The sequence below is a fragment of the Ictidomys tridecemlineatus genome, unplaced genomic scaffold (assembly GCF_052094955.1).
Source record: "Ictidomys tridecemlineatus isolate mIctTri1 unplaced genomic scaffold, mIctTri1.hap1 Scaffold_576, whole genome shotgun sequence".
NCBI classification, from domain to species: domain Eukaryota; kingdom Metazoa; phylum Chordata; class Mammalia; order Rodentia; family Sciuridae; genus Ictidomys; species Ictidomys tridecemlineatus.
In genome coordinates this window covers 110545-134166 of record NW_027523884.1, presented here as the reverse complement: position 1 = coordinate 134166, position 23622 = coordinate 110545, and the positions used below count along the sequence as shown (strand labels likewise).

Genomic DNA, 23622 nt, shown 5'->3' with positions numbered 1-23622 from the left:
CAAGTACCAAAAGGAAAACAACTTATGTGGGGAATGACATTGCTGTTTGGGTGAATGGAATTGGTAGTAATCAGCAGCTTGTGTGTACATGGTCGTGTTTCTCTCTGTCCTTCCACCTGGGTTGAGCTTGGAGACAAAGTGCTGTGCCAGCCTGTTCCTATCAGCAATTTGCTCTCAGAGGACCTTCCCCAGGGGACTGTCAGAGTCTTCCATGTGAGGAAGTCCTTGAGATGCTGACTGAGGAACAATTAGGCATCTCTCCCTTCTGGGGACTGCTGGGGTAACTGGGTGACAGCTCTCAAGCCTGAGCATGACTTAGAACAAAGAATTTCCTGACGCAGGTAGAAAGGCATGCATCAGAATGGATGCAGTATTGAGAAGCGATAAGGACTTGAGAGAGGTGTTTCTGAAGATATCATGAGGAGTCCTTCAGTGCAATTCTGACTCATTTAATGCCAGAAGCCCATGAGCATTCATAGTTTACTTGAACTCTATTTCAGTAAGTTCAGAAATAATAAGTTTTGACATTTAATACAGGAATATTGAAGAAAGCAAGCAATATCCTTTAAAAACACGCTTTGAAACTCTGTGCAATACGCACAAACATACAGAAGACCAATTTTTCCCTGGATCTGGAGGGAAGAATCTATACAATCAACATATCACATTGGTTAGCTCAGCACCCCTGGATGATCAGAATTACCTGGGGGCATTTGGCTCTTGTCCTTCATCCTTACCATGTTATTTATTTCCTGCCAATAAAACCAGACTGGGCCAGCCACATTAAACTACTCCTGCTTTACACATTGCAAACACGAGCATATCAATGTTCTCTGGGTACACTGGGGTGTCCTGAGAAGAATACTGAAGGAGAACTTAAAAGAAGGTACCCTGCACTTACCATAAAAACTGGCCTTGTTTTGGAGACCAGGTGAGTAGGCAGTCCTGTTCTGATAAATTATTGACCCAGATCCTGTCTCTGAACTCTGGAAAAAAGTCAAGCATGCACTTTTTTCCCCCCAAGAGATTCTGGTAAAAGTGCCTAGCTGCCTTCTAAAACACATGGGTAAGTTCCCTCAGCAGACACTTTGTTTCATGTTGGTTCAGATTAGAAAAGACACTGAAAATAGATTTAGATGGAATATGCAAACTCTCACAAAGGAAACATTTATTGGTGTGCCATTGACACAGTATCCTTGGCTATTAATGGATTTTGCAGGTGACAGGGTAAAGCCTTATCTTCAGGGAAAATGCCATACATAGGCAATGAGAATTTGGGACTGGAGCTTAGAGCCAAGCAAACATGGTACCATCTTGAAACATATAAGCGATTTTGCTGTCCTTCTTGGATAGCCACAAATGTTCAAAAGACACTGCGGAGAATTGATATTTTAACAGGACAAGTAGAGGAGAGATAAGAGGACCCACTGCAAAAGAGTCTTTTGGATAGATGATTAGGTACCTGCATGTTAAAGAACTAAATGAGATTCTTTGAATACATTCACTCTCCTCATCCCTGCCTGCAATGTTCCATAACTTGCATTTGCCAGTGAGTGCCAGGAGGGACAGGTGGGGCTAAAAGTTGGAAGAGTGCAAGCTACCTGACCCACCCAATGCCTGTACTTCAGACCTGGTCCTAGGGTTTGACTCATACCAATGAGTAACTATGGGACCTGCCTGCAGGGAGATCTCTCTACCCACATAGAGGGTTTAAATTGAAGAATAGGGAGGCTACCTGGGAACCCACCAGGAGCCACCTTTTTCTTTTTAATTTTTTTTTAATAATTGTAGATGGACAGTTTTATTTGTTTTGTTTTTATGCTCTAATCTCTTTAGTTTTTATGCAGTGCTAAGGATCAAACTCAGTGCCTCACACACATAGCCAAGCACTCTGCCACCAAGCTACAGCCCCATTCCACCACCTTTTTCATGGAAGCAGTGTATTCACTGGCCCCATCCAGAGTAGAGTAAACCACATGTTCCTCAGAGAGGGAGGCTGGACTCTTGCTTGGGAGGCCAGAAAAGTGAGACAAGTCATGACAGCTGGAATGAGCCCAAAGCACCTCTTTCAATGAGTCCATCAGCACTTCATTCATATCCTCCTCCACTTGCAGCTCCATGCAGAGACCTGTATGATATACAAAACAATTACATGGCTGCATTTTCTTAGTTTCAGAAGAGTATATCACTGCAGTGTTTTGTACAAACACTAGTTTTTCCTATACTTACACACAAAAAGCAACCTTCAATGACAATAAATATACTCTACGTGAATGGCAGTAGTGATAATGATTTATATGCTACATTCAAAGTTAGTAACATGAAACGCAAAAGTACTAAAAGAAATGATCTGAGCAAGTTTGACAGCCAGAATCGAAGATTATTGTCTTATATCATCTTGTTATTCTGAATAATTGTAATATATGTGTGTGAGGTTGTATATTCTGAACTTAGTCCTATCAACAAAATTAATTATTTGACGGAATTAATTATTTTGAGTTTCAACATGCACAGGCAGGGATAGAAACATTTTTATATGCAGATCTAGCTTCCAGGCCACAGGTCAGAACACCCAGCATCACATTTAATTCCCATTAGTAGTCCAGTCATTATTTTATTATGATTATACAGTCTTGTAAAATGTCCTTTTTTATGAAATGCAATCAATTTTCATCTAATAACATTTTAGATGCCAAGTATTTAGAAGTGACTCTGAAGAACAAAGTTATTTCCTGAAAATGTTCATACTAACATACAAATTAGCACCAGACTGAAGACAAGGACAAAACAAAATCAAATATAAAGACTGGATTTTAAATGCCACTACTAATACCAGATTAATTTTGAATATTCCTATTTGTACTGGAGTATTCATTACAAAAAGAACATTTCTAGTTTAACATCTTCAGAATAAAGTTTTAAATACCAATCCTTAAAATAGTTCATTTGAAAATATATAGAGAAATGTAATAAGCATGCATAAATGTTTTTTCATCAGATTTGATTACATACTTATTGTAGATATTTATAAGTTATACACCCCTGATTATCAGTAAAGTTTGCTAGATGTCATGAAGTAAAAGATCCAAAAAAAGATTCTAGAATAAACACTGCCACTGGAAAAGACACTGAAAAGCAGCCGTTTGCAACATTTTGAAAATCTGTTTTCATATTTCAGTTTTATAAGAAGTAGTTTTAAGTATTACATACATGATGATAAATTTATACTTGTCTCATGTAGTCCTGAATTTGGTACAAAAGAAACTACTTTAAAATCACATCAAGGGCTGGGGATGTGGCTCCAGTGGTAGCGTGCTCGCCTGGCATGTGTGCGGCCCGGGTTCGATCCTCAGCACCACATACAAGCAAGATGTTGTGTTCGCCGAAAAACTAAAAACTAACTAAATAAATAAATATTTAAAAAATTCTCTCCTCTCTCTTTTTTTAAAAAAAAAAATCACATCAAATCTCAAATCGAGAAAAGTAGTTTTGTTTTGTTTTTTCCTTTTGATAAGTGAGCATGTGTTTTGCAATCTCTCAATTCACAGGAGTACAAAGTTAGACCCTGAACATGTCTTGTGGATGTCTTTGCCTTCCTTCAGAGCTCCCAAATCACAATGAAGTATATTGTAACACAGTACTGAGATTCAATAGTTGAACACCTGCAAAATATGACTGATTAATTGGATAAAATGTAATCATATTTGTCAATATAATTTAAGATTAAAAATAATTCTCATATCTTACTACTGATTTTCAATATAGCCCATCATTTTGATTCTTCAATACTTGGTATATTTTTCTTAAAAAACATATTGGGAAAGGACAGTTTCATTGAGATAAGGACAAGAACAAAAATTATTGAGCTCTATGGAAACTTTGATGATTAAACAGACAGCAGTTCAAGCACCTCTTACTTTGTTAGCTAAAGGTACTATTGATGAGCACATCAGGTACTAGGAAGGTCAAAGTGCATTGTGCTAACAGACAGGAGAGTTGTATTTAAGGTAGTGTGTTAATAAGCACTGAAGAGATCCATTAGTAACTACAATGAGGTTATTTTAGTCAAAGGGAGTAATTAATAGAATTATGAATAATGGTTGTTATGCAATTCAACCCTAGAAAATGATATTGAATATGAAAAGACAGACTTGATATTATCCAATAATGTAGTGTTTGGCAAGTGTCAACGTTAGACTAAAAAAGAGTTGATTGTGTATATCTCTAAGTTAAATACTATTGCCTAATTGTTGAGTGACTTCTACAAGTGTTTTGTTTGTAAAAAGGTTATTTTTTTTTCTTTAAAAGTGGGAAGACACAAATTGCTATTTGCTTACTGTATTTCAAACTTTCACAAATAGTGAGGATGGGGGTTAAGAGCATAATGTTGGATAAAAATGCTCACCATCTCTAGCAGTCAGAGAAATGCAAATCAAAACCACCCTAAGATACCATCTCACTCCAGTAAGATTGGCAGCCATCACGAAGTCAAACAACAATAAGTGCTGGCGAGGATGTGGGGAAAAGGGTACACTTGTACATTGTTGGTGGGACTGCAAATTGGTGCAGCCAATTTGGAAAGCAGTATGGAGATTTCTTGGAAAGCTGGGAATGGAACCACCATTTGACCCAGCTATCCCCCTTCTGGGTCTATTCCCTAAAGACCTAAAAAGAGCATGCTACAGGGACACTGCTACATCGATGTTCATAGCAGCACAATTCACAATAGGAAGACTGTGGAACCAACCTAGATGCCCTTCAATAGACGAATGGATAAAAAAAATGTGGCATTTATACACAATGGAGTATTACTCTGCATTAAGAAATGACAAAATCATAGAATTTGGAGGGAAATGGATGGCATTAGAGCAGATTATGCTCAGTGAAGCGAGCCAAGCCCTAAAAAACAAATGCCAAATGTCTTCTTTAATATAAGGAGAGTAATTAAGAACAGACTAGGGAAGAAGAGCACAAGAAGAAGACCATCATTAAACAGGGTTGAGAGGTGGGAGGGAAAGGGAGAGAGAAGGGAAATAGCATGGAAATGGAACGAGACCCTCAGGTTTATACAAAATTACATACAAGAGGAAGTGAGGGGAAAGGGAAAAATAATACAAGGGGGAGGAATGAATTGCAGTAGTGGGGGTAGAGAGAGAAGAGGGGAGGGGAGGGGAGGGGAGGGGGGATAGTAGAGGATAGGAAAGGCAGCAGAATACAACAGACACTAGGATGGCAATATGTAAAGCAATGGAAGTGAAACTGATGTGAATCTGCAATCTGTATAAGGGGCAATATGGGAGTGCATAACCCACTTGAATCAAAATGTGAAATATGATATATCAAGAAATATGTAATGGAGGGGTAAGACAAGATAATACAAATGGAAGAAATGATTTACAGTAGAAGGGGTAGAGAGAAAAGGGGAGGGGAGGGGAGGGGAGGGGGGATAGTAGAAAATAGGACTGACAGCAGAATACATCAGACACTAGAAAGGCAATATGTGAATCAATGGAAGGGTAACTGATGTGATACAGCAATCTGTATACGGGGTAAAGTTGGGAGTTCATAACCCGCTTGAATCAAACTGTGAAATATGATGTATTAAGAACTGTGTAAGGTTTTGAACGACCAACAATAAAAAAAAAAAAATGTTCAAATGTTCTAATAAAGACCAAAAAAATGTAAATAAATCTACAAGTGCTGCAAGACTACTTATTTCTCAGTTCAGAAACTGATTTTATGACATCAATGACAGCTCATTGTTAAAAAAAAATTGAAGACTAACTCTGATAATAGGAATTTCTTAGAAGATACTGAAATTGATCTTTTCCTTCATTTAATAAAATTGATTCACTTTCTGCATTCCCTTCTGCTTTCTACCTTCCTTTAAATACATTAACAGATTAAATATATTAACAGACTTTCCCACGAAATATATTAACAGATTTGTCAATTCTTCGATAGCGCGAAGGGGAGGAGGTGGCAAGGGAGTCTAACAAGGAGTCCCGCCCCCTGCGGGTCCAGAAGCGAAAGTGGGGAAAGCGGAATCCCGGAGGGGACCGCGCTGTGCGCTCAGCCCTCGTCCAAGAGCGCAGCTGGCGCCCCGCCTACGCCTTCCCCCGCCTTAGGGACGGAGCGCAGGTGGGGGCAGCAGGGAGTCCAGCCTCGCTTTGCGCTGGTTGGACGCAGTTCACTGTCTGCGCTCAGCTCTCTCCAGCTCTGGGCGGTGGAGGCCAGTGAGAGTCAGCGAGGAGAAGGGGGTATGCCATGCCAACTCTGTGCCTTGGAAGACAAATGCCCAGACGTCCTTACTGACCAAGGCTCTAGAGCTCTGCAGGTTCCCAAGTCCTGCACCTCAGGCAGATGAAAAGGGCGCTCCACTCTTCTGCTTTGCCTCCACTGGCCACTTGGGGCAAAGTAATTTCTTTTCCTATTTCTCACTTATAATATTTCTTCTGAGGCCTAAGGACCGCCGCTTGTCACAGAAAGGAGAATCAGAGCTGTCATGGGGAAGACAGCTGGGGTTTGCATTGGTTTTCTCTCTCTCTCTCTCTCTCTCTCTCTCTCTCTCTCTCTCTCTCTCTCTCTCAACTTTTGCACACACCACCACCACTGCTGGTTTATCTCTTGCAAGAGAAAACATACCTTATACATATTTACATATATGTAGCCAGGGATATAGTAAATTCTAAATAAATAATAAAAGAATGAAAGGTAAATGAAGTATTAAGAGAGTTCTTTTTTCAAGTGACAAGAATTTTTGGCTAGCAGATTAGCAGTGGAAGAGAAATTAACCAAATCAGGATAAACTGAGTATTTATACAAAAAAGACAAAATTGAAGTGCCAATCATATAGTCAGAAAACTTTCTACTGAGAAGTTTGCAATTTTAATAAATACATATTAAATGGACATGTAAGTTATGTCCAAAGTATTGTATCTCCGTGTACTGTCAAGATTACAAAATTCACTTCTTTTATAGGGGAGAAAAACAGTGTTTTTATATGTCTGTCAAACATGATAAGACTTCCCTGCAGGTACTGAAAGATATACACTTAGCTTAGAAAAACAAAGAACACAAAATCAGATATTTTTATGTTTCATGGATTATCTTTTTCACTTTTTAGAAAAAGAAGGAATATTACATGATTACACAGGCCTCTCCCTAACCTCTTAAAGACTGAGTTGGGATGGGTGTCATAGGCATCACTTTCCTGGTCTTTTGCAAAGCCCACAAGATGGTACCCCTATTTTGCATGAATTAGGCACAAATAGAACTTGCCTTCTTGGGTTTTCTATCTATGTCCTTGATCTTCTTTGCCAAAATTTGGGTATATAGAAATATTTGTGCATATTCCAATCTATGACAGTTTTGTCATCTGTATAGTTTGTATTCAATTAGAGACCTTTCCTATGGAAGTGTTACTAATTTTTATTAAAAGATTGCTATTGTTCATGTAAAACATGAAAAAAAAATTCAGTGAATCTGATAGTGTGAACTTGGGGGACTAGATACTCAGAGCTATGACCAAGCAGAGGGATTCATGCAAAAAAGTATGTGCTTTCCTCTCCTGGGCTCAGTTCTGTTTCACACTCTCTTGCACTACAGATGATCAATGATGTCTCTCCAGCAAGTGCCTGTGCCTCCTGGGCATGCCAGTCTTGGCATCTGGCCTGCAGCACCTGGCTCCACATCAGGCCCCAGCTCACAAGCACTGCTGTGCAGTATTAGTGGGAATTGTTTTGTGTTGTTGGAAGGTTTCTTGGATACTCAGCAAGCATCAGCCTTTTAATTTTGGAGCCTATTGTCATTCAGATGTGTACCTCTGCAGGTGTACAAAGTATCAGATTTTACTGCCAGTGGGTTGTACTTGAGAGACATGTCTTAAATTGTATGATTTTTGGAGAAGTTTATATACTTTCTTGGAGACAGGATAGCCTTTTCTTTAATATCCATTTAAAATCTATTCATTTCATTTAGTGGGAGTGTTAACTTGTCACCAAACAGGACTCTACTTAAAAGAAAATTTAAAACTCTTTGGCTTATATGTGCAGGCTGGGTATGGTGGTACATGTCTGTAATCCCAGCAGTGCAAGAGGCTGAAGCAGGAGGATGGGGAGTTCCAGCCAGCCTCAGCAAGGGCAAGGTGCTAAGCAACTCAGTGAGACCCTGTCTCTAAATAAAATACAACATAGGGCTGAAGATGTGGCTTAGTGGTCAAATGCCCCTGAATTCAATCCCAGATACACCCCCCCCACTCGCCACCAAATTGCTTCTACACCCTGATGCCCCTTGACTATGGGATGAGAAAGTCCTGCTCCTGAACAATGCAGACAGTGTGCAGGCCAAAGTACAAATGCTGGACAACTTCCTGGACATTGGGATGGCCTGCAGTTGGCTTAGGGGTGGATCTGATGACAGTAGCAAGGACCCCATTGATGTCAACTACAAGAAGCTCAAAAGTGACATTAAGGTAGTTGACAAAGACTCTGAAGAAGCAGAGATCATCAGGAAGTATGTTAGGAACACACACGCACAATGCCTATGACCTGGAAGTTTGGATATCTCTAAGGTAGAGTGCAAAGGGGAGAGCCAACACTACAAACCCTTTAAGTAGCTTCACAATCGAAGGTTGCTGTGGCACAGGTGCAGGACCACCAACTTTGCTGGGATCCTGGTCCCCTGTCTAGGCATAGCCCTGCCTGAAGCACCTGTGACAGGCTACATGTTTGGCAAAGGGATATTTTTTGCTGATATGGTCTCAAAGAGTACCTACTACTTCCGTACATCTCAGGGAGACCAGATAGGCTAAGTCCTGTTGGGAGAAGTTGTCCTGGGGAACATGTATGAACTGAAGCATGCTTCACATATCAACCAATTACCCAAGGGCAAGCAGAGTGTCAAAAGATTTGGGCAAAACTATCCCTGATCCTTTGGCTAGTATTACTCTGGAGAGTATAAATTACTGGGATCTCATCAGGTGTTATCCACACCTGCCTACTATACAGTGAATACATTGTCTCTGATATTGCTTAGGTAAATCTGAAGTATCTGCTGAAACTGAAATTCAACTTTAAGACATCTCTGTGGTAAACAGAAATATGAGTTGCACCCTGGTGACTCTCATTTGAATTAACTGTGTGCTCATGCACCAACACACCCAGCAGAAACCTCAACTAAGCTGCCAATGGATGTTACCTTTACTAAATCTCCTTGGAAAGGTTTTTACATAAACAGGTTAAAAGGTTTTTCTCAAATTTTCAATGTTTCCACCCTTTTCTCTAAGTGTTCATCTTTAGTTTTAATTCTGGCAATGTGTGATGCATTTATTTTGAGCTAAACATAAAAACTAATTTCATACTAGAAATGTTACCATTAACAATATTTGTCAATATCATCAGTGATCATTTGCCTATTAAGTTTCTCAAACCAGAACTCTAAAAACACAAATAGTTTTTGGAAGTTACATACATTTTCTTTTTGTTTTCCTTTTTTGTATTTTTATTTAGAGACAGGGTGTTGCTTAGTTGCTGAGGCCAACTTTGAACTTGTGATCTTAGACTCCTGATCTGTTGGGATTGCAATGTGCACTACTGTGCCCAGCTAGAAAAAAAATCTTGTCTGGTCTTTTGGTGGTGATATGGACAGAAGCTAATTGAGCCATGTATGAAATCCTTGCTTGTGCATCAGTCCTATGATGAACCTGTCACCTGCTTACCCCACTAAATTCACATGACCCAAGAATGGAGGAAGCATGATTCCCCAAGGGACAATCAAGGTGCTATTACCAGAAAAAGGGGAAACAGAGGCTGGAAATCACAAAATAGAGTGGCAGGTACTGCCACCATTCCACCCAGACTCCTAGGGAGCCCTGGACACCTCATCACACACAGTACCCACCATAGCTTTCCAAACTTCCTGAGTTTGAAATAAGCTGAAGAAGCTGGTGGATTCCTTCTTGCCCTCTTCCTTGATTTTCTCTGGCCCAAGTATTTCTAACAATTTTAGGACACCTCTGACCTCAAGAAATTCTCTCAGGTACCAATTACTGTCCAGGGAGTAGAAGAGTTGAAATAAAACATTTGACAAATTCCTTGACACTGACCTCCTAAGGGAGTCTAAGTTCCTTTCCTCGCATATTTTGCCTCCTATCCCAGAAACGTCCATAGGTAAAGTGGTATGATACTTTGGATATTCTTCCTTCTAGCAGGAAGTGGACATCTCTTTATTTGGGGCTTTCCAGCCTCTGTTCCCCTTCTGCTGGTAATAGCACCTTGATTGTCCCTTGGGGACTCATGCTTCCTCCATTCTTGGTCATGTGATTTTAGTGGGGTAAACACTTGCCAGGCAAGTGTGCTACCGCTGAGTCCCAGCCCCAGCCCCCCATCTGGGTTCTTGATACAAGTGATAGAAAAGAATTTCAGCCCACACCCACAGAGGAATAGACAGAGATTAATTTAGGGAAGTAGATAAATATTTAAACAAGAGGGAATGAGGACAATTTCAAGAGATGCCTTTGGGGACGAAGCAAGAAATATACATTCAAGAGAGAATGTGGCCCATCTCCAGAGTGAAGGGCATGTTTGGGGGATACTGAGCTCTTCTTTCAAAGGAAACTCGAGGAGGGATGAGAATGAGATGGTGTGTAGTGATGATATTAATCTGGTAATCTCTCTGGTGGTCTGTTCAGCCTCAGGATCCTCCAGCTGCTGTGGTCTTCATTATCTGATGATGGATAACCTGGAAAGTCCCTAAATTATATGTTCCCCAAGGCATCCTATCTCTCTTTGCTTACTCTGTTTATTGGGGGAGTTAATGAACAGTGCACAGGTAGATTTACAGATTCCCCAAGAATCTGGGTGTGGCAGGTCTGCAAGGAAGACAGGCTGAGGTGGGGGTGGGGGTGTCACAGACCTGGAAAAGTGTGGGGAACTTCTGAATTTGAATCTTTCCCCCCTGTTCTTCCTTTATGTCTCCTACCTATTTCTCATTCCTCCTTTCCTACCTCCATTTACCTTTCCAATATCATCACCTCCTACTCTGCTCCGTGCTTATTCAGCTTCTGCTGCATGGGTTCCTTCTGCTCCCTGAACACAGCAGACTCACCTCCACCTGAAGTGTTCTGCCTGTGCTGCTCCCTCCGCCTGGGACATGCTACCCCAGACCCCTCCATGGCTCAGCCACTCACAGGGATCTACTCGAAACTGCAAACCACCTCTCAACACCTCAAAGTCCCTGCTCTACTCTCTTTTTTCTAAAATACCTGTCAAAGCTTGACATTCCATTTACTTTATTTATATTGTGTGCTTTCCAGGACTAGAGCACAATCCCCAGGGAGGCAGAAAGTTGGGCCTGTTTTGCTGCTCTATCCCCAGTGTCTAGAACATGACCTGGCATGTAATAGGCTCTTGGTTAATTCTTGTAAAAAGAATGAAATTTAGCTGTACATGGTGCCACACTTTTAATTACAGTGACTAGCGAGGCTGAGGCAGAATTGCAATTCCTGAGATTTGAAGTCCAAAATATAGGTATCCTCAGGACCATGTTCTTTCTGAAGAGTCTCAAAAAGGGTTATTGACTCTTTCTGCTTTCTTTTTGTTGTTGTTGTCCCGGGGATTGAAACCATGGCTGCATAACTACTGAGTTACATCTCCAGCCCTTTTTTAGTATTTTATTTTGAGATAGGGTCTTGCTGAATTGCTCAGGGCCTTGCTAAGTTTCTGAGGCTGGCTTTGAACTCACGATCCTCCTGCCTCAGTCTCCCTGAGCCACTGGAATTAGGAGCGAGCCCCACCACACCCAGCTCCTGGCTTCTTTTAGATGAGATCATCATTTCTTGTTGAAGCCGTGACATCACAGTGTGCACACCTACCTTTGATTCTGAATGTGAGAGATAGCAAAGCATTCTAGAAATGGTTTCTTTCTGTTTTATCTGATTCCAACTGGTTGAGCAGAATGAATGAGTCTGACATTAGCACCAAGGGACCAAAGTGAAGGGGAAATGGAAGCAAGAATTTCGTGTGTGTCTTAGTCATTGAAAGAGCTGGTAATGAATGGGACATTTCAGAGGGGATGGTGTCCTCTGCCTTCCAGAGGAGACTGGCGTTGGCTCTGGTAACTGTCACCATCTGGCATTCCTTGACCTGCGGCAGCATAATTCCATTCCCTGCTTCCATCTTCACAGGGCCGTCTGCCCTCTGTAGGTTTCTGTCTCGGTCTCTTCTCTCTTTCTTATAAGGACACCAATCATATTAGAGCTAGGGCCAGGCCTAACCTGGTATAACTCCTCTTTCTTTAGTAATCACATCTGCAAAGCCCTATTTCCAAATAAGGTCATATTCATAGGTTCCTGACATTAGCTCTTCGACATATCTTCTTAGGGAACATAGTTGAACCCCCAACAGCAGTCATCATCCTAGTCATCATCCAACTGTGTCTGCAATTTTAGATACACCGGGTCCAGCCTGCTGTGGCCTGATGTTTGTGTCTTCTCAGAATTTATGTGTTGACACCTAATCCCCAATGTGAGAGTATGTGGAGGTAGAGACGTTGTGAGATGAGGTCGTGAGGGCAGAGCTCTCCTGAGTGGGATTCATGCACTTAATCAAAGATGTCCTGAAGGTCCCTCACACCTTCTATAGGGGAGTTTACAGAGAAGACAGTGAGCTGTGCAGAAGCAGCCCTCACCAGACCCACAGATTTTTTGTCACAGTGATGCGAAGCGGACTAACACAAACACCAATTCCTAAAATAACATGATTTATTCTTTTTTCCTGTGCAACTAACATTCCAGTTCCTAAGCAAGTGGTTCTCCATCCTTGGGACCGCATCCCTGGGAGAAGAGCTCTGGGTCCTGTAGAATGAAGTTCTCAACGATAGAAGAGAAGCACAGCTGCCTCTGTTATCTCCCGGCTGCTGCTGTAACCAACATGAGTTCCATGTCCATTCCAGTCGAAAGAAGAGAAGTCTCCACACTGGATGGGATTACCCTCTGGGAAGAATCCTCCTCCACCAATGCAGTGCTAGGAAACAAGGAGAGGAGGAGTGGTGATGAGAGGGCTGCTGGTGAGTCCAAAGACCTTATGACCAAATCCAGAGGAATCTTTGCTGCTCATCAGTTCTCCATGGGCAGTGTTGATGTGTGTGTCTCTGATAAAAACTTCTCTACCCCCAGCTTTAGTGACACACCTTCTCCTCCTGGCTTTCCTTCAACTTTTCTGAACATTCCTTCTTGGATTCCTTGGCTGGTCTCTTCCTTCAGAATTCCTTAAGTGCTCCTCCCTAGAAGGAGACACATCTCCCTCTCTCTTATAGATTGTCTGATCCTCTTTGGCTACAGTTACTAACAATTCACTGATGGTCCCAAAGCTCTGTCTCCAGTCCATTTATTTCTTGGGCTGAAGACCTCAAACTCTGTCACTGGGACCTCTCTGAAGGCACTTCAGGCTCCCCTTAACTGAAACACAGTTAATTACATCCAGACATCATTTAATATGGGGACACTTACTGAGAAATGTATCATTGGGCAATTTTGACACTGTGTGAACATGATAGTGTATTTACACAAACTAAGATGACCATGATGTCACAAGGTAATACGATCTCTTGGGACCTTTGTCATATTTGCAGTATGTCATTGATCAAAACATTGTTATGCAGCAGCATATGACTGTATGTCCTTAGTTGACCCCAAACCTGCTCATCATCCAGACACCCTGATGTAATAAAAGATATTCCCTTACCCCAATGAAAACCATGAGTTTATTTTAGACTTGTTGCCTTTCTATCATCTGTGTAAACTGGACATGAATCTAGAATCTCTGGAATTCTCAGTACCTCCTTTTCATCCCTTTTGGCAATACCCTGATTCAGGCCTTCATCTAGACTATGGGGAACCACCTCAATATTGGTCTCCTGATCTTTAATCTCACCCCACTAGAATCTGTCACCACTGTGCTACCAGCATGATTGTCACAAAGACAATCAAGTCAATCTTCCTGTTCAAGTATTTTATTGGCTCTCATCAACTATAAAGTTCAAAATCTTTGTTGTGATGTTAAAGTCTCTTCCTAATCCAGTTCCTGTCACTACCCCACATACATCTCATGCACCAAAACTGCAAAACAGCTTGCTGCCCCCTGAATGCCATATGCCCTCTGAAACACTGATGATTCTGAACACATTATTCATTTCCTAAATTGCATTGAGAACTCATAAAGTTCTCTCTCTCCAGCTCTCAAGACTCAGCACAGAAGTTCCCTTTCCTGCAATCACTTCCTTGACACCTCATCAGAGTTAGGTGTTCTTACAGCCCCTGGTTATTTGTTGTTGTTGTTTTTGTTGTTGTCGTGTTGTTTTGTTTTGTCTTATTTTTGTTGCTGAGGGTTGAACCAAGGACCTCACATATGCTGGGTAAGCATTCAACACTGAGCTACATTTCCACCCCCATGGTTTATATTTCTATTAAGACCTTGGGTTCATCAGATAGTCATTTCACCTTTGTGTGAAAGTCTGCCCTGTTGGATGAGAGCAAGGAATATATCACCGTTGTGTCTCCTGTTCTAGTACAGTGTAGGTGCCCAGGGCAGGTAAGAGCAGGTATGTGCTGGCACATGTGCACACTACATTACACATGCCTGAAGCCATGGCTTTGAGGTGCCAGGGGAGCTAGATAGTCACAACGGACCTGCTCCTTTAGTGTTTCCATACTGAATATTCCCCATCCTAACCCCAGGGTCCTCCTTGATGGTGAAGCTGCCTTGTCCTGCTCTGGCAATCAGTCCCCCTGGTGACCTCTGGCCAGAGAAAGCACCTGTGGTAGGGAGCTGGGATGGCCTGAGTGAGGTTCTAGCAGAATATGTCCAGGACTTTCCTGGTAATGTGTCAACACATGGTCCATCCATGCAATCCCTGGACAGGGGTGGGAAGGCCAAGGTTGACTCTGGTAGCTAAAACTCAGGTGGAGAATAACAACACCTCATGTTTCTCAAGCACTCTCAGCTTCAAAAGGCTTTCATGGGTTGTTCCTGATCATAATCCTCACCCTAAATCCAGGTAACAGAATATTTAATCCCAAAGGCTGAGAATACAACAATGGTGCATTTGAAACTTCAACCCTTGATTTTGATCCTAAAGAGTACAGGACATCTGTGCCTGGACAGGAGGTCCCACAGTCCTTGTCCTGAGCCTCAGCAAGGAGAAAGGAAGTCACATTCTCATACACATACACATGCTCACATAAAGATGAGTATTCTAGATGTTAATATTAACATTTTTCCAATATTAATGTTATATTTGCAGTAGCCTTATGACCTCAATACAGGAAGTACTTCTTAAAGAAAACAGAAGCTGAGTCGGCACGGTGGCACATGCATATAATTCCAGTGACTCAGGAGGCTGAGACGTGAGGAGGGCAAGTTTAAGAGTCTCAGCAATTTAGACAGACCCTGTCTCAAAATAAAAGGTAAAAAGGGGATGTAGCTCAGTGATAGAGCACCGCTGGATTCAATCCCCAGTATAAAATAAAAAAGAAAAGAAAGAAACGATGAAAGAAAACAGGCACAGGAATACTCACCATAAATTAAAATATTGATAAAATGGACTCCATTCAAATTCTGTTCATATGACACCATCAAGAGGGTAATGAGATATGTAGTAGCTAAGAGGATAAAGGGGGAAAGAAGAGCATCTCACAAAAATAGAAGGGAGACCAGTAGAGTAGAGGAAGAGGACCAGGGAAGGAGGAGGGGAGGGAAAGAGGTACTGTAAAATGAAAGTGATCAAATGATGTCATGTGCATGTGGGAATATGTAGCAACAAAGCCAACTGCTATGTATAATACATCAAGAAAAATTGGAAAAGGGAGTAAAGAGAATAAGGGGGGAAGAGATCAAGTTTGATGCACAACGACACAGGCACATACACATGTGCACACGCATACGCACACGCACACATGCGTGCCTGCTGCTGTCTCCCCAGAAACTCACGTGCTCCGTGTTGCAGCCAGTGACTCTCATCCCAGCACACAGAGCGTTGGCTGCTCTCTCGTTATTAAACACCCGGAACTGGACAAACCCTGCAACAAATTCCGCTGAAAAAGAAGATGCAAACAAGAGCCAAGTATTAAAAAGAGTGACTAGAGCAGGACACAGCGGCACACATCTGTAATCCCAGTGTCTTAAGAGGCTGAGGAAGAAGGATCACAAGTTCAAGACCAGCTTCAGCAATTTATTGATACCCTCAGTAACTTAGTGAGATCCTGACTCAAAATGAAAACTAAAAAAAAAAAAAAAAAAAAAAAAAGACTGGGGCAGGGCGCTGGGTTTGCAGCACAGTGATAGAGTGCTTGCCTAGCATGTGAGGCACTGGGTTCAATTCTTAGCGGCACTGCATATAACTAAATAAATCAATAATAAATAAATAAAATAAAGGCCCATCCAAAAAAGGGGGGAGTAATTCATTTATAAAACAAACAAACAAACACTGGTGCAGTAGCTCAGTAGTAAAGTGCTCCTGGGTCCAATTCCCAGTATCTAATAATAATAACTAGAAGCATTTTTTTTTAACCAGAACAAGATGCCCTAAGCCAAGAGTTTAGCTGACAGCCAAACATCCAAGCCATAGGGATGGAGCTCCACACCATGTGGCCAGTGGTTGGTGAATCCCAGACCTGAACTTGGCCTTGAGGGAAGCTCTCTCATCTGGAGTAAGAGGCTGGAACTCACAGAAGACTTGTTTTCCTAAAGATTGCAGGAGACATTAGACTGGACAGAAAGCTCACTAGGCCCACCACAGTGGTGCGACCTGTAATGCCAGTGGCTCGGGAGGCTGAGGCAGGAGAATTGCAAGTTCTAAGCCAGTCTCAGCCACTTAGTGAAACCCTAAACAAAGGGGGGGGGGCTAGGGATGTAGATCAGTGGTAGAGTACCCTCGGGCTCAATCCCCAATACCGCCAAATAAAAAGAAGATAGATAGTAAGATCCCTATGTAAAGATGAGCAGGGTAAGCAATGTCCTATGCAGCCACCTGTTGCTGTTTACACCCCTCTCAGCCAGTGACCATGGGATGTTTTCCCAGCATCACTTGCTTTTCTGCTTTCATTCAAATACCAAAAGTAAATGGCTCTTGACTTTTCTGGTCCAAAACTTCATTTCTATGGTTTCATTGTATTGAGAAACATCTTTTTAAAGAAAATTAATAGCTATCCATCAAAACAAAAATAAATATTAGCCAGATGCAGTAGCATGTCTGCAATCTCAGTGTCAAGGGAGGCTAAAGCAGAAGCATCACAAGTTCAAAGTCAGCCTCAGCAGCTAAGCAAGGCCTTAAGCAACTCAGCAAGATCCTCTCTCTAATAAAATATAAAAAAGGCCTGAGATGTGGCTCAGTGGTTAAGCACCCCTGGGTTCAATCCCCAGGACCAAAATAAATAAATAGATAAATAAAAATAAATCTTCCTCACCACTTTGCTAGTTCTTTCCTGTAAGTATTAGCCTTCACCTTTTCTTAATTATTATAAGAGGCTGCACAGGGAGGAAGGCTGGGTTTATGCCCCATAAAATGGAGAAAATGATAATCCTAATTTCATAGTTTTCTCATGATGTAATAACACAAAATCATATCAAATTCCTAGGAATGAGTCTGACATATTTTAACAGCTCAATTAGTGAATACTAGCCTTTGGTCTTTTGGTGGTGGTACTGGGGAATGAATGCAGGGGTGCTCTGGCACTAAGCCACATCCCCAACCCATTTTATATTTTATGTTGAGACAGGGTCTTGCTAAGTTACGGAGGCTGGCCTCAAACTTGCAATCCTCCTGCCTCAAGCCTCCAGAGTAGCTGGGATGACAAGAATGCACCTCTGACCCTGTCTAGCAGTTCTTTATTATTGATATTACCCTCTTTCCCTCTTTCACCAAGAGTTCAAGAAAGGACTTCTGATTGGACTTTGGGAGCAAACACTCACTTTGACCAATAGGTGAGTAGTAAGATGCGGTCTTCTGAGCATCACCAAAGTCGTAGACCACAGGTATTGCTGGGCCATTGTCATTCAAACAGTTCCCTAATCCATACTTCACTGGGTATTTCTGCAGGAACCAAAAGGAAAAGTTTTGTAAGGACAGTAGATATGCCGCCATTTTGGACAGAAAATGGATCCCTTCAAGTCAACTGTCATTACTCAGAAACCAGTCTTAATAATGACGACTCCTTCTCCCCATAGCAGGATCTCCCCAAGAGTCCCAAGTCCTCTGTGTCTCTTCCTCTTTCTTCCCACTCTTCTCTCCCTTAGGGCTCTTCCCTTGCCTGGCTCAGAGTCTCTGGGATATGCATGATATTGCACTGAACTCATAAAATATCACTCAAATAGTAGTGACTTTGTGTGGGAGGCCACCATATCATGTGACCAGTGTTTTTCCTCTCCTGATTGGTTGAGGCACTGTTGGTCACTTCCAGTGATCTGGCCACTTTGAAGTAACTGAAGAGGTAGCCCCGATCTTGAGGGTAGAAATAATGCAACCGAATGTGTCTTCATGGGTAGGCGTGCCTTCCTGCAGCCCCATGGGTCAAGCTACACTCACCTGTTCCTTTGTGATATTAACCCCTTGCCCTGTTTGGGATTGTATGTTCCATGGAAACTCCCTTTGTGTGTCCCCTTCCCTTACTCTGTCCTTGGGTGTGGCCTTCCTAGATGTCAGTCAACCTGCTGACAGCAGACATCATGAAGCTACACTCAACTCCCTGAAACCTGACCCCTTGCCTCATTTGAATGGTTTCTCCTCAATAAAAGGGGTCAGCGCGTGCTCCCTCACTCTCTCTTTCTGTTGACCCTTAAGGTCAGAGGAGCTGTCATAGCACCCCCAAAGAAAAAGGTATTTGTGTCTCTTGTGTGGTTATTTCATGCAGCCCAGTTCCCCTGGAGTGACCCGTGACTGTTTTAGTCTTGAGCAATGTGACAGCTTTGATTTTTCCAGCCACTCAATCAGGACATGGCTCCAGAGAGCTGATTAGTCCCCCCATCCTGAACACTTAAGTGATCCCCAGCCAACAGCCCTGTGTACCTGGTAGAGGCCAAACAGATTATGTTCCAGATTCTGGAAGAAGCCAGTCGTGGTGCGGTACCTCAATAGAGAGCTGTTCCGCCAGTTCTTCATGGGGCTCTTGTTGGGCACATGCCAGATGCCCAGGTCCGCAGCCTGGATGTCGTAGTAGCCAGGGTTCTGGAAAGCAACCAACACTGAGAATGACCAACCCAGAAGGTCTCACATGGGCAAAAGACACACATGGGCTTTGTCAGCTGAGCTGACAGCTCTGGGCTCCAGGTGGACAGATGGCCAGCCGTGCTCACACACACCCACCTCCAGCAGATCATGCCCCCTCCCACCCCACTGCCTAATGGCCTTGTGGGAAGAAGCTGGGACTCAAGGCATGTGACTGTTTCTTCTGCTCCAGCCCCATGTCCACAGCCCCCCTCCCAGCCTCCCTCCTGCATGCTGTGGCCCAGCTACACTGAGGTCCTCACCCTTTCCCAGTGGCACCCACCTTGTAGTCGTCACTGGTGGCCGCCTCTGCAGACCCGAAGGTGTTGTAATTGGCCCAGTTGCCGTCCCCCTCTGGGTAGTCTGCTCTGTTGCCCTGCTGGCTGGACCACCGATCGCCCACCGTGCACTTCCCAGCCATGTTGTTCTCGTGCACACTGGCCACCAGGGTCCAGCCACCACCCGCAGAGGTCATGTCACAGAAGGTCTGGTAGATGGCACCATTCTTGGCCCGGAGGAAATACAGGCCATCTGTGGAGAGAACCAGCCCCGAGCCTCCCTGTCTGCGAGCTCATGCCATCTCAGTGCCATGACCAGGACAGCTCTGGGAACTGGAAACATGGCCTAAGGGCTCCTCTCCTGAGTCCTGTCACAATGCATCCCTGGGTGTAGTGGAACACCCCCAAGTTTGAATAACACAACCTACTGACTGAGGCAGAACACAGAATTATTTAAGCTCTCAGCAATGTTCCTCTCAGAATTAAGCACAGAATTTTCATATGACTCAGCAATTCCACTTCTAGTACATGCCCAAAGGAATTAAAAACTGGATCTCACAACAGTTATTTGTACACTAATATTTATTCTAGCATTGGTCACAAGACTCATAGAAACAACCCAAGTATTCCACAGATAAGTAAAATATTGGGTGTGTATTCACGCACATCATTTACCATCTATACTGTGCATGAAAGGCCAAGGTTCGTCGTCGGAGATTAAAATGCACACACACAGATAGCAGTGACAAAGATGGAGCACTTTACTGCAAGCTGGTGCTAGCTTATATAGAAAGTGAGAGTCAGTTATCTTAAACCAGGAAGCTCCCGGGGCCAATCATAGTAAAGGTCAGGTCATCATCTACTGTGCATGCACCTCTGCCCTGCATAAGATTCATGGGGGGCACGAACTGTCCATGTGTACGGAAGACGGGAGGGTCAATTAGAAGGTTTTCAGAACAACTTGTTATCCGCCCACTGGCAATTTGCCCACCGCCATGTTTGAAAGGCCTGGGGAGTTCTTAGGGAGACTCCCAACAGTGCTGATATTGACATGTATCTATACACAATTGATAAAATGAAGTAATTATTCATGCTACATGTATAAACCTTGAAAACATTATGCTAATTGAGATAAGCCAGATGTAAAATAAGCCAGCTACCTTGTGATTCTACTCATATGAGGTAACTAGAAGAGGCAAATTCACAGAGATAGAAAATACATCAGCAATTACCTGGAGCTTAGAAAAGGCAAAATACAGATTCATTACTTAATAAAGAGTATCTGTTTGAGGTAATGAAAATTTTCTTCAGGTGGATGGTGGTGATGACTACATAGCATTGAGAAAGTAATTCCTGCCACTGCAATGTACACTTAAAACTGCTTAAAATGAAGAAGCTCATCCAATATATGATATATACATTTTGTCACATTCTTTTAAATTAAAAAATATCCAGCTTGGTGCAGTGAAACATTCCTGTAATACCAACAACTCAGGAGGCTGAGGCAGAAGGGTCACAAGTTTGAGATCAGCCTCAGAAACTTAGGGAGACCTTGTCTCAAAAAAGTAGGCCAATGGTCGGGGGCAGGCCTTGGGATGTAGCTCAGTGGTAAAGTGCCCAGGTTCAATCCCCAGTACCAATTTTTTTTTTCAATAAGTGAAAAACCAAACAAATAGACTAAATAAATAAATAAATAACTTCTCAGAGGATAAAATCCTGATAGGGCTCCATACTTACCATCTGCATTAAAGCATTTCTCTTTGATTTCTTTGCAGCTTCTAGGCAGAGATGCATACAGTGAAGACCAGGTCCATTTCTTGGAAACAGCATTGCCCACAGCTAGAGAATATGCAGAGTTTCATTCTCTTTGCAGCTTTGACACAAAACCCAGCCTTCCCTTGCCACTAATCCCCAACTCACTCCACCTCTGTGGCAGAGCCTTGCGGCCTGGGTTGAAAGACCCTGAGCATCATCCATCAGCCCATCTGAGCCAGCATCCAGCACAGGTTTACCTCCCTCCCTCCACACGACCTCGTGCTGGGCCAAGCCCTGCCCTGGGCACAGGGCATTCAAGAAATTAAACATCCCCAGGAACTTACCTCTAGAGGGAGGTGCCAAAACCAACAGAAAATTTTATTAAAAGGAATGAAGGATAAGCTCGGGAGAACAAGAGAAAGACTCTGCGATGAGAATAGAGAAGTCTGAAGGGAGCCGGGGGTTGTCTGGAGTAGGATGACTTAGTGACAGAGGCTTTCTAGTTCTGGTGACACTACAGTGTACTCTGAGAGAATAGACATGATTCATCAGTTGGAAGAAAGAAAAGAGAATTCAAGGCAGGAGAAAAACATGTCCAAAGACCTGGAGAAAAGAATGGAGCAAAGCCCGGCTTGAGGAGGAAATAGGTAGCTTAAGGTGGTTGAGGCAGAGTGTGAGGTGACAGAGCTGAGACTCTAGCCAGGAGACCAGCAGGGGCACAGAATGAAGAACCTTGTACAGGAGCGTCAACTCTGCAAACCAGTCTAAAAGTCTGGAGGGCTGGGAGGACCACAGGCTTTCAAGTCAGAGGGATTCAGGCCTAAGTAGCTCAGGCTTCCAGGGCAGAGTCCTTGGGTTCTACCTGCCACACCTGAGCCTCAGTTTCCTTCTGCCTCAGATGAAGCTAATAACTAGTATTTTGTAAAGATCAAGTGAGATAATATGTAGAAACATGCTTTTCTCAGCCAGCCATGGGGGTAAACACCTGAGATCCCAGTGACTTAGGATGCTGAGGCAGGAGGATCACATATTCAAGGCCAGCCTAGGTGACTTAGTGAGACCCTATCTCAAAATAAAAGATAATAAAACATGCTGGTGATGTGGCTCAGTGGTAGAGTCCCCCTGGGCTCAATCCCCAGTACTCTGGAAAGAAACAGGTGTTTATCTTTAAAAGATAGATAAATTAATTAATTTTAAAAATACAGATTGTAAAATGCCATTGCTCTTCTTATTATAGAGAGGAGTATGAAGAGAACATTCTCTGGGCACACAGCATGTCACACAATTGCCATGGAAACTCCAAGGTCCATGCAGGCCATCATAGTGGAAAATGGCAAGGAGAGGCCACACTTCTTACAAGGGTCCCCTCAGGACCACACAGAGACAAAGAACCAGACCCAGGATATGTCTTAGCAATAGTCTCACTGCTAGAGACCAGATCCCTCCAGAGGCCAGAAATCAGCCCTCAGACTACATCCAAGGTGGCCTCTGTGCCTCCCAAAGATGTCATCTCTGGCTCAGGAGAGTCCCCTTCCTGGAAGCAACCCTGCCTAGTGTGTGTTCTTTGAAAGCTGTATGCAGGTGAGCTAGGGGACTGAACCCCTGACAGGGAGACTCACCAGCACTGCATCCTCTGCTGGCCACAATGAGAAACAGCAGGAAGCTGAGTTGGGTCATGATAGCCTGAAAAAAACCAAGATGAACTTCACTGTCTTGATTATATTTTTTTTCTTTATCCCTGTCCCCACTCGTGTCTAATCCTACAAAGACTCAAAGTGCTCTCTTCTCTCTCTCTCTCTCTCTCTCTCTCTCTCTCTCTCTCTCTCTCTCTCTCTCTCTCTCTCTCTCTCTCTCTCTCTCTCTCTCTCTCTCTCCACACATCTCTGGGAACTAACCCAGACCTGAGCTGAAATAAAGACTCTTTAAACTCACAGAAAGCAAACCCCTTCTGCCAACACAGGGCCAGGAGCTGAAGTTGCCTGCTGAATGGAGACTGGATCTTTCTCTGCAGAGGCTCCTAATGAGAGGTGAGAGCTGAGCTCTTTATGGAGAAAGCCTATGGCAGGTCTCCAGACTCACCCTCCCCTGGCATGATGCCTAAGGAGGTGAAGTCTCTGGTTATGATAGGAAAGATAAACAGTGACAATTCATGGAATTAGCAGGACAAATATTAGAGGTCAACTACTAGCATTGTTCTTAGATTTCTAAATTTCATGTACGTGTGTATTTCAAAAAAATAAAAATAAATGAGACTTTCGAGAGTTGAGGATGATTTTGGGTTTTTCTTTGTGCCTTTCTTTCCCGATAAGTAAAACCTTTTTCTAAAATTAAA

General features: G+C 42.9%; 1 protein-coding gene, 1 long non-coding RNA gene and 1 pseudogene across 2 annotated transcripts; 1 reads left to right on the top strand and 2 right to left on the bottom strand.

Annotated features, from left to right (window-relative positions):
• Window positions 1–857: 857 nt before the first annotated feature.
• Window positions 858–3382, bottom strand: LOC144374085 (uncharacterized). The gene is made up of 3 exons (XR_013433592.1): window positions 3211–3382; window positions 1923–2128; window positions 858–986 (listed from the first exon to the last, which is right to left on the bottom strand). It is a non-coding gene; the product is annotated as an uncharacterized LOC144374085 (long non-coding RNA).
• A 235-nt stretch (window positions 3383–3617) lies between these two features.
• Window positions 3618–9093, top strand: LOC144374089 (poly [ADP-ribose] polymerase 1 pseudogene; annotated as a pseudogene).
• A 3757-nt stretch (window positions 9094–12850) lies between these two features.
• LOC144374086 (intelectin-1a-like) lies at window positions 12851–22967 on the bottom strand. The gene is made up of 7 exons (XM_078037036.1): window positions 22910–22967; window positions 21273–21374; window positions 19541–19788; window positions 19060–19218; window positions 17967–18087; window positions 15987–16090; window positions 12851–13022 (listed from the first exon to the last, which is right to left on the bottom strand). Exons 1-7 carry the CDS (start codon window positions 22965–22967, stop codon window positions 12870–12872), a joined length of 945 nt encoding a protein of 314 aa, XP_077893162.1. The 3' UTR covers window positions 12851–12869.
• Between the last annotated feature and the right edge of the window lie 655 nt (window positions 22968–23622).